Genomic DNA, 10,893 nt, shown 5'->3' on the forward strand with positions numbered 1-10,893 from the left:
AGACCGGTGTGGCTCGCAGTTGACACTCATTTTCAATCACACACTGGTCTCACTTGCTCCTTCCATGTCTTTCACTCATCCACCTCGCCACAATCAGTCTAGAGCGATATTATTATGTAAGACCAAAACAAAATTATAAAAGCAAATAAAATGTTTGTTTTTTCTTCAACAGGCAGAAAATGGGCACTGTGGAACATCAGAAGTCAGTTCAGATCAACATCTACAACAGGACGTGTTGACAAAAAAAATTAATCTGTTTCACAGACTTCATCTTGAAGGCAGAAATCACAATAAAATGAGAGCTGCAGATGTTCTTCAATTAACATCTGCAATTTTATTACAGTCCCATGAGTTTTGTGCTGAAGAGGATCTGATTCAGACGTTCATACAAAAATTACTAATGATGAACTACAGAGCAAGATACATTAAAACTAATAAGGCAATTGAGCAAGGTTACACTGAACAAGACAGCTATGATTCATTTAAACAAGAGACTGATGCTCATGATATTTTTTTCAATTTAATGTCAGTGACTAACAAAGGAACAAGCCAGTCTGAGCGAATCCACCCAATGGATGTTCAGATGGCTGTGTTTCATTGTGCTGATGGTTTCCTGAAGCAGCTGATGGTCACTAAACTGTCCCAATGTCAGTACGCTCTGCCTCTGCTTGTTCCTGATCCATTCACACAACACACTGAGTTTCCTCTCTGGACATTCAGACAAATCAGCAAGAGCTGGAAGATCAGAAACACCAACAATGAAATTTTAAGTCAAACCCAGTTGATCTACAAGGCAGAAACTCCAATGGTGTTTTTCTTCAGGTTTGGCTCTGTGTCTTCATCCAAGTCTCAGCTGATGAACAGTCTGATCAATGAGAAACACAACACGTTCTTCCACAGGAACTGCCCAGGTAGCAGCAGAACCAGAGTCCTGATGGATGGGGTGGTGGAGATCGCCTGGTTCTGCCCCTCTGGGAAAAACACGGATAAATTCACTGACTGTGTTGCGTTCTGTAATCTACATGGTGATGCTGGAGACCATGAGAAACAGCTGCAGATCCTCACTGAAATGGCTTCAGTCAATGTTGTTCTTCTACCACAACTTGTCAAGAATGACAAATACATGATAAAACTTCAACAACTCTACAAGAGCTCAAAGCCACTCATTTGTCTTTTTACCGAGGATGATTCTGCTGTAACTGTGATGAAGAAAAAATATAGGATTGGTCTGAAAGACAGAAATCAGTCAGAAGTGTCTGAAGAGATTAGAAGAGCAATAAATGATTGTCTCTCAGATTCATCTACCGCTTTCATGCTTGAAGATTTGTCCAAACACTCAGACATCAGAGTAGATGAGGAAGGAGATGATGACTGCAGGAGAGGAAGAGAAGCAGCACAGCAAATGATGGGTTTACTGTGGAAGACAGATCTGACACAAATCAAAGAATCATTTCTGCCCTGTCAGGGGAAACTGTGGCATCAGTGGAGTAAAAAGAACAAAGAACTACATCAACCTGATGGAGATGAAATAGAAATGGACATCAGTAGAAAACAAACAGAGATGAAGAAAATCCGAGAACAGCAGCATGAATCTGACATCAGTGAGTTCATGAAGTTCTTCATTAAACAAATGAACTCAGATGCTGAATATGAGAAGATCTATTTCATTAAATGGCTCAAAATTCTCCTGGATGAATACATTTCAGCTGACTTTTCTGATCTTCATCACAAATATGAAGAAACATGGTCAATGGTTTTAAAACTGAAAGAGAGACGTGAACCAGACAAACTGACAGCTAAACAAGCAGAACTTGAGAGAATATCTGAGGATCTTGAAGCTGCAACCTTTGGTCTGGAGCACATCATGAGGGAGATCGGTCAGATCTATGAATCATGTTCATCTGTGAAGAAGAACAAGAAAGACCTGCAGTTTGACTTCTCTTCTCTTCCGAGTCTTGCAGCAGAGAAGATGATCTCTGGATTTCCACTTGAGCTGATGGATGGAGATGCTGCTCATGTTCCTGTGATCTGGATCTCTGCTGTTCTAGATCAACTCATCCAGAAATTGGGAGACAGGAGAGTCTTTGTGCTGTCAGTTTTAGGGCTTCAGAGCTCTGGGAAATCCACCATGCTCAATGCCATGTTTGGACTCCAGTTTGCCGTCAGTGCTGGCAGGTGCACCAGAGGAGCTTTCATGCAGCTGGTCAGATTGTCAGATGAGATGAAAACGCAGATGAACTTTGACTATATTCTGGTTGTTGATACTGAGGGTCTTCGTGCTCCAGAATTGACTGGAAGTTCAACCAGGCATCATGACAATGAATTGGCCACATTTGTTGTTGGTCTTGCAAATTTGACATTGATCAACATCTTTGGAGAAAACCCATCCGAGATGCAAGACATTTTTCAGATTGTCATTCAGGCTTTGCAGAGGATGAAGAAGGTCAAACTGAATCCCAGATGTGTTTTTGTACATCAAAACGTCTCAGACGTCACAGCTGGAGAGAAAAACATGGAAGGAAGGAAAAGACTGCAGAGGACTCTGGATGAGATGACAAAAATCACTGCTAAAGATGAATTCTGTGATGCAGAACGTTTCAGTGATGTTATTAAATTTGACATTCAGAATGATGTGAAGTATTTTGCTCATCTCTGGGAGGGAAACCCACCGATGGCACCACCAAACCCAAACTACTGTGAGAATATTCAAGAACTAAAGAAAACAATTTTTTTGTTTCATGCCTCAAAATCAGATGGGATGAGGCTGATAGACCTAAAAGACCGTATTAATGATCTCTGGGAGGCTTTACTGAATGAACGATTCGTCTTCAGCTTTCAAAATTCTCTGGAGATTTCAGCCTACCGAAAACTGGAGAAAAAATACAGCAAGTGGTCCTGGAGTCTTCACAATGCCATGATAGAAACTGAGAACAAACTACACAACAAAATAGAAAATGAAGCAATTCATGAGGTTGAGGAAACTGATCTTCAAAAAGAACTGAAGACGACAAGTGAAGAAGTGGAGAAATCAATGTCTGAATTCTTTGAGAAAGACAAAGATAAAGATATACTGATTCAGTGGAAAACATCATTTGAAATCAAAATCAAAGATGTTCAGGAAAACATTGTGAGAGAAACAAAGAGGAAATTAAATGAGATTCTTCAGCAGCGAGACCTGAAGAAGAGAAATCATGAAAACACTCTCTATGAAAAGAGCAAAGAACTTGCCTCAAAACTCAAAGAAAAAACAGATGAAGAAAAATTAAAGAAAACAATTGATGCTCAGAGGACACGCCATGAAAACACACTTCATGAAAAGAGTAAAGAAATTGCCTTAAAACTCAAAGACAAAGCAAATGATGAGGAGACACTGAAGAAAGAGTTTGATTTGGTTTGGGAACAGGATGTAAAGAAGATAATCACAGACACTCCTCCAGTAAAAGAAATTGACATAATGAGAGATGTGAGAGAGATCCTCAGTGACATCTATGAGGGGCAACTCCCTGTGGATCACACTACAGATGTTTTCACTGTGCCCAGTTATCTTCAATATATTATTTTCAAAAAATCCACAAAAAATCGCTTTATAAGAGCTATAAAGAATGCTTTCAGAAGATTTAAAGAAGCATTTGGATACATTCGAACTCTGTCTCCAGAAAATGAAGCTAAAATAAGATCATTAGTCACAGATGTTGACCAGCAGACTGAAACAATGATTCAGTCATTCAACATTTCAAAGACGGGCTACAACAGAAGCTGCATTCAACAACTCATAGATTACATCAAGAGGAGACTAACAGATCATGAGGAAGAATCAGTAAAATATGAGTTTAAGGATGAATTTTTCATAGATTCTGTTCTTTCCATCTGTAAGAAAGCAAAAAAGATGATCATTGATCAACACAGAAAGTTTGAGGAAGCAATACATGTTGAGAAGAAGAGAGCAGAGTACTATAGTATTTTCCAGAAATACTGTCATGGAGCAACTTCAGCTGCTATTTTTGGAGAGATCATCTGTCAGAAACTGAAAGAGCCCATTGAGCAGAGCGTCTACAAGAAGACTGCCAGAGATCTGACAGATGAAATGAGATCAAACTGTGAATCACTGAATGGAAACAGATCCAAACTAGAGAAACACATCCTGAAGACACTGGCAGAACAGGAGGATTTTGTCAAATACATGGATTACATTAATTATCCCAGAGATCACTTCAAGAGTTTCATCAGAGATGAAGTCAGTCGGTACATCACTGATAAGTTCAGTGTCAGTGTTTTACCAAAGATGAAGGAGAACATTAAACTTCTGCAGCAGAAGATCATGAAAGCAGCTCATGAATCTACTGAACATGTTCAAGTGAACAGAGGAGATGCTGGTTTGTGGTTGAAGAGTTTCACACAGCAGCTCTCAGATGTGCTGATCTTCTCTGAAAAAGACCTCAGTGGAGTGAAACATGAGGATGTTGATGATTTCAGCCTCCTAGAAGATGTGATAAGACAAGAACTTCCTGCTATAATGTCAGATATCAGCAGTAGATTCAACACAAAGACATTCCCAGTAAAGCTGGACTATAAGTTCAGGCCAGCAGATATTCTGATTGATCACTTCTGCCAGTGCTGTTGGGTTCAGTGTCCATTCTGTAGAGCCGTCTGCACCAACACCATAGAAGACCATTATGGAGATCACAGTGTTCCTTTCCATCGTAGTATTGGACTAAATGGAGTAAATGACAGGAATACATCTAACTTGTCTAATCATATCTGCACATCAGCCGTAGCAAGCAGCAATCTACATTTTTATCCCAATGACTCAGATGATACAGTCCTATATAAAGATTACAGAACAGCAGGAGGAGTTTATGCAGGCTGGAGCATCACCTCTGATCTCTCTGAGCTGCCCTACTGGAAGTGGTTTGTGTGCAGATTCCAGAAAGATCTGGAAAAATACTACAGTAAAACATTTGAGGGAAGTGGTGAGATCCAAAAAGAATGGAGAAAATACTCAAAACAGGAAGCTATTGAGAGTTTGAATAAATATATCTAAAGGAGAAAAGAAAATGGGACTTGCGTCTCTCAGATTCTGCAGTCAGAAATGAGTTTCTCTGCCATTCATCAGTGAGTCTCTAAAGTCACATAAGCCTCAGAAGAGCAGAACTTCAAATATACTAGAGGAGGATTAAAGACAAGATTCAATTCCTACAAGTGTCTGTGAAATGATCTTAACTTCAAAACAACATGACTCAATGCACATGATTAATACTTTAAGACAACCCTAGTGAAAATTAAATGTACCAATAAATATTTTAAATGCATTTTTATATGCTAAGCATACACTGTAAACCCAGATAAGTTCAATTTACTTAAACCAATTTGAGGAAACTATTTGCCTCAAGTTAATATAAGCTTAAAAAACTGAGTTCATTTAACTATTTTTTTGTAATATCAATTACTTTGTTGTTATTGCACATTATACTTATGTTATTACAGTATATTTAAGTTAAATTTACTAAGGTAAATGTATATCTATAGATATATATATATATTTTAATTTAGAAAAAAGCAAATAAATGTACATTCATACAATTTCCTGTTTTATTTTAATTCAATTCCATTGTAAACACGAATAAGTTACCAGAACTCCAAAAAACTGAGGTACAGTATTTAAAGTGTCTTTAAAGTTTATTAATGCATTTCTCACTTTCCAAACCACCATCAGAATAACCTTGGCAATATACTACACAAATAGACACCAAACATGATCGAAAAAGATTGAACTGTCATGTGTTCATTCATTTGTTCATGAACAGCTGATTCTGTGTAAGATGTTGCATTACAAATAGCTGTCACTGAGAATACTTATTTCTCTGAATAAGAATGAAATGGATGTGTGTAGTTTGCATCAGTCTAAAGGTTTCCAAACATAGTTGTGAATGGATTTGGATGGATCAGTTTTGGTCTTTCTTTGTTTCACCACTACTGCTGAAGTCCTGAGGAATGTTTATGGCTTTCACAAACCAGGACATTAGGGATCAGTCTCTAGGTGGGTGAAGGGCAGAAACTGCATGTAGACCAATGAGAAGTCCTGTCCATCTTGGGCTTGGTACTAGAGGTCTTCTTCTTGCCCTCAAAGCGGTGTCTGGCTGTTGTCCAAGCATCTTTATCTGATGCCGTTGGACATCTCGTTTGTGCTAGTACAACAAGATCCAATCAAAATGTTGCAAACCTTTGTCCACTGTTACGGGCAAAGAGGGACCCAGCCATAAACTGGGCCCTGGAATGTGCTGTCCACTACCCTACAGAAGCTCTTATTGAGATTAACAGAAGTTTAAATGTTGATGATTTATTGAAATCTTGATCCTTTACTTTTTAACATCAGATTTGTTTGTTATGGAGAGTCTGATTTATAGTAATCATATGACCTTCAGCATGATATCCAGCAGTGTTTTAATAAGAACTGAATGATTAAAACAAAGTTATGTATTGCATTCCTGTTTAATAAACACTTTCAAACTCCTGTGAGTTTTGGACACACACATATCACATCAAGAATCAGCATATGAATCTCATCAACGGTGATGTAATTCATGCCGCAATGCATTCTGGGTGCGTCATACAAAATTCATCCATGGCTCCCAGAATGCATTACGGCATAGAATCATGTCACCAATGTTGAGATTCATAGGCTGATTATTGATGTTTGAGTGTGAGTTGATCTCATAGGAGTTCAAAATGTTTAGTGTTCAATGCATTCTGATAATTTCTCATTGCATTCTGAGTCTCTTGCTCTAGAATCACAACAATAATCAAACACAAATTAATAACAAATGTCACCCATATAAAAATCAGACATAAGATCAGTGAATTAAACCACAAAATGATGATTATATTCTCAAGTTCTCTTAGTGTTCACACAATAACAAACAGCCAGACAAAATAAATATGTTAAAAAGTCAAGGGTCAAGAGCCCAACTAAAGCAAACACTGATCACCATAATGGTGACATCAGACTAAATTCTAAACATCTTAACCTCTGTTAATCTCAAAAGGAGCTTCTGTAGACGTCTGACAGAAATAAAGTCAGTTTGGTTAGTAATGTGACGCTGGTAATGCTGTTTGTGGAGTTGTTTAATCCTCCTCTAATGAGACCTTCAGAGATTTAATGTCTTATTTTATCTTCAGCTGATTTCATGTTGTCCACCACCGGGCAGCAGAGACTTTGACATGTGAACAGAGGGGGAAAGTTCAGAAGATAATCACACATTACTAACCAGACTGACTTTATGTCTGTTATACAGCTACAGAAGCTCTTATTGATGTAAGGATTGGTTTTATCCCTTTAATGTTTGGTATCTTTGGTAAAGGTCTCAGTGCAATTGGTAAACTGGTCTCAACTTTACTGTAATCACTGGTAGGATGAGAAAGATGGACACTTATGAGAATTCTGTTCTCCTTTTTGAGTTGTCTCTTCAAGATATCTGATCCTCTCCCCTGAAACCAGGTGTTTGATTTGCAAATATTTACAGACCATTTGTTCTGGTCTGGGTATTTAAGGAAGTGTAGCGGAAATAGTGTTTTATATTTTTAAGCTGATCAGTTGTGTACCATGGATTCTTGTTTAATTATTTTTTATTTAAGATTTTATTCAAGCCACAATAAATGTTAATCTTGATTTATATTGTATTATTTTGAAATCATTATTCTAGTATAGATTGATATGTAATAATTTATTTCCAGGTTAGATCATACAGCCTGACATGGTAAAATATTCACGCTGCAATCCCCGGACTTATATTAGAACTGGCTATGTCCGTGATCTAGTAAATAGCAACGCTTAGTTCTGTGCAAAACTGACTCTCTGGATGAACGAATATTTGAAAGTAAGAGATACTAAGAAAAATCAACGATCTAAATTAATCTTATGATCAGCTGTTAAGTTACAAACATAACAAATATAATGAAGTCACATAAAATTGGAGTCAGATACGATTATTCAGTCAGAGTTAAAAATAGATATCAATAAACTAAAAAATAGATATCAGTGTAATTTTGTGAAAACAATAGTGTAAACCGTGTACCTGTTAAGGCATGTGTGCTGGAGCAGGTTGGAAAATTGTGAAGCACTTTGGGTAAGATAAAAGATGAAAGCATCTAAGGCCCTGTCCCTAATGGCACCCTAAACCCTTTCTTTGAGTCCACACTTTCACAACATAATGCTGTTTTGACTGCCGGGTAAAAGTCCTCTGCGTAGCTCGCAAACTTGCGGGCTCAGCTGAAGTGCACATCGAGGGCGCATAGCAGCCGCAAAGGGGGCGCTAACAAGCACCCTTCTTAAAGCGTAAATGCCGAATGGGACACTCTACGGTCTTGTGGACTTAATGGACATGCGCACGCAATGGCCATTGTAAGTCCACAAGACCAAAAGAGCACATGAAGTGTGCCATTTAGGACAGGGCCAAACCTGCAGGACACTGGACCCCTGCCCTATAGAGCACTATCAGTGTTTTACTGCATCAGTCAAAGGACTTTAAACAACAAAATGTGTGAAGTAACAACTTTTTGATGAATATAAGTTAAAGAGTATTCACCTTACTTTCATTTTAAGTTAGACCTATATGGTTTGAAACGCTTTACTTATATACTATTTAGGGATATCTGTAGTTTTACTGCATCAGTCAAAGTTCTTGAAACTAGAAAAGAAAAGGTGTACAATGCTGTATTTTTTGTTGTTGATGAATATCAGATTCATTTTATTTAGGCCTGTATATGGTTTGGAACATATACACTTTACCCAAATGCAGAGATCCTATATAAACATATATGTTTTAATATAGGATTTGATATAGGTTTTTAATATATGTGACATTTAAAATTGTCCGTTTTCCTATACTTTATATTCCTATAATTTAAATATTATACTCAACATAGTTTTAATCTGTCATTTTCAGCTAGGGCAACTTAAAAAACTACGTGCAATTGCTTTCCATGTTTTCTTCATGTAACGTGAACATATTTTTTAGCCTGGATGCCAGCCGAACTTAGCCCCGCCCACAACATTTTTAGGTCGGGCGGTTCGGTCTGGCCTCGATCCATAGAGGAGTTATTATCTCTGAACAGAAACTGTTCTGACCAATGAGATCATCAGGGCGGGCTTTAGATGATGACGGACAGATGATCAACAGTAAAGTAATCATCACGTCATCAAAGGGGCTTGGATTATATTTTTTTGAATCCTAAACGGAGAGCTTGTTTGTATCTGCATCACCTTCACAATTTCTCTCAGTAATGATGATCATATTGGGTAAGTACTCTGTGTATCATTAAATTATTTTATTTTTTTACAACACCGGCAAAGATCGCGTATTCCAGCCTGATTTCAGCACACGTGCAGACAGGGTTGCCAAGTTTTCACAACAAAACCCGCCAACTACTAGCCCTAAACAATAGCTTCTCGGGGGGTTCTCCGGGGGAAAATGGCGTTTGGGGGTAAAATGTGTGTTATTTTGGCAAGGTTGCCTGCTAAAATTCGCACTCAGGGGTCTTTATATCACATAATAGTCGCTTCAACCCGCGGACATAGAAAACAACCTGCGGGGAAAAAACACGGACTTGGCAACACAGTACAGTTGAACTATGTTGACATGTGACAATGCGTCGCTTTGTTGCTCTGATTGGTTGTATGTCTATCCAATTGATGTCTTTGCTGGTTCAGTTGAAACACGCCTCATTATCACAGCCCAGTGGAGCAGTATCAGACTCATATTCTGACTAGAATTGAGTATGACCACGTCAGGCTACATATTTTTAGTAGTTCACCTAGCATGAATGCACTTAACACTCAATTAAGTAAGCTTAATTGCATCAAGTTGTGCTTACTTAAACCATTCAAGTTGTGTCAACATAATTCTGTCTGTGAGCTGAGGAAGTGTACTCCCAGAATGCATTGCAGAACGAATAAATTAATCGCAGGGCAATTGTAACTTTGTTTAATTATTTTTGGCTTTATTTGACCATTTTATTTGCTGTCTTTTGTCGGTATAACCCCAATAATGACAGCAAATGAACTTTTAAAGGTCTTATTAAGTGTAAAAAAAAATGTTACCATTGTTGTGTTTTGCATGCTGAATGTTGAAGTCTGTGTGTGACTCAAGCATGATCAAATGTTAGATATTGTCACAAATATAGAGGCATTACATCAACACAATTAAAAGTTTGTCATACGTGTTAGCAAATAAATGTTAATAGATCATTAATTGGCATTTCATTTATATATATATATATATATATATATATATATATACACACACTTATTCCTTTTAACCAAAGGGAACACTGTTCACCATAATGGTGAGAAATTTTAGGAAATCAACATACATTTATGAATTCAGCTTATGTGATGCTTTCCCAAAGTATTGAGTTGTATAGTCAATAACATTCAACATGACTGGAAAATGAGTGAATGCAACTGCAGAAGAACAATGACAGCAGAAGTGGAGGAAATTAGTGCTAAGTCTATTAAAGCTTGGGTGAAATGCTGTTTCATGCATACTGAGCTTTTTCCACTGTTAAAGACTTGGATTCCCATCCTAAACATAGACAAAGTTTCAAAAACTAATGTTGGACGTTTGATGGAGTATTTCTGTGTCAAAAATACTCCTTCCGGTTTCTCACAAGTTTCGGAGAGGTTTTTTCGAGTATGGGTCGGCTTGACGTTAATAGAGTGGAAGGTCCTTGTATGGGCCGTACGGGCTCTTCTCCCGGTAGGGTGCGCGCGCGTGACTAGAGCGAGAGAGGAAATGCACGCCCATAAACACTCATCCGTGAACACTTCTGACACGCCCTATGGTCGCACCGTGCTCCACTTTATTCCTATGGGTGACATCAAGCATCTTCAACGCT

General features: G+C 38.0%; 1 protein-coding gene across 1 annotated transcript; it reads left to right on the top strand.

Moving 5' to 3' along the window:
- Positions 1-295: 295 nt before the first annotated feature.
- LOC137048460 (interferon-induced very large GTPase 1-like) lies at positions 296-5,149 on the top strand. The gene is made up of 2 exons (XM_067426628.1): positions 296-452; positions 492-5,149. Exons 1-2 carry the CDS (start codon positions 296-298, stop codon positions 5,039-5,041), a joined length of 4,707 nt encoding a protein of 1,568 aa, XP_067282729.1. The 3' UTR covers positions 5,042-5,149.
- The last annotated feature ends 5,744 nt before the right edge of the window (positions 5,150-10,893 follow it).

Source organism: Pseudorasbora parva, chromosome 2, assembly GCF_024679245.1.
Source record: "Pseudorasbora parva isolate DD20220531a chromosome 2, ASM2467924v1, whole genome shotgun sequence".
NCBI classification, from domain to species: Eukaryota; Metazoa; Chordata; class Actinopteri; order Cypriniformes; family Gobionidae; genus Pseudorasbora; species Pseudorasbora parva.

Coding starts and splice junctions, on each gene's coding strand:
- LOC137048460 (XM_067426628.1), top strand. CDS start 296: ATGAGAGCTGCAGATGTTCTTCAATTAACATCTGCAATTTTATTACAG. Junction 453..491: donor TAATAAGGCAATTGAGCAAG/GTTACACTGAAC, acceptor CATTTAAACAAG/AGACTGATGCTCATGATATT.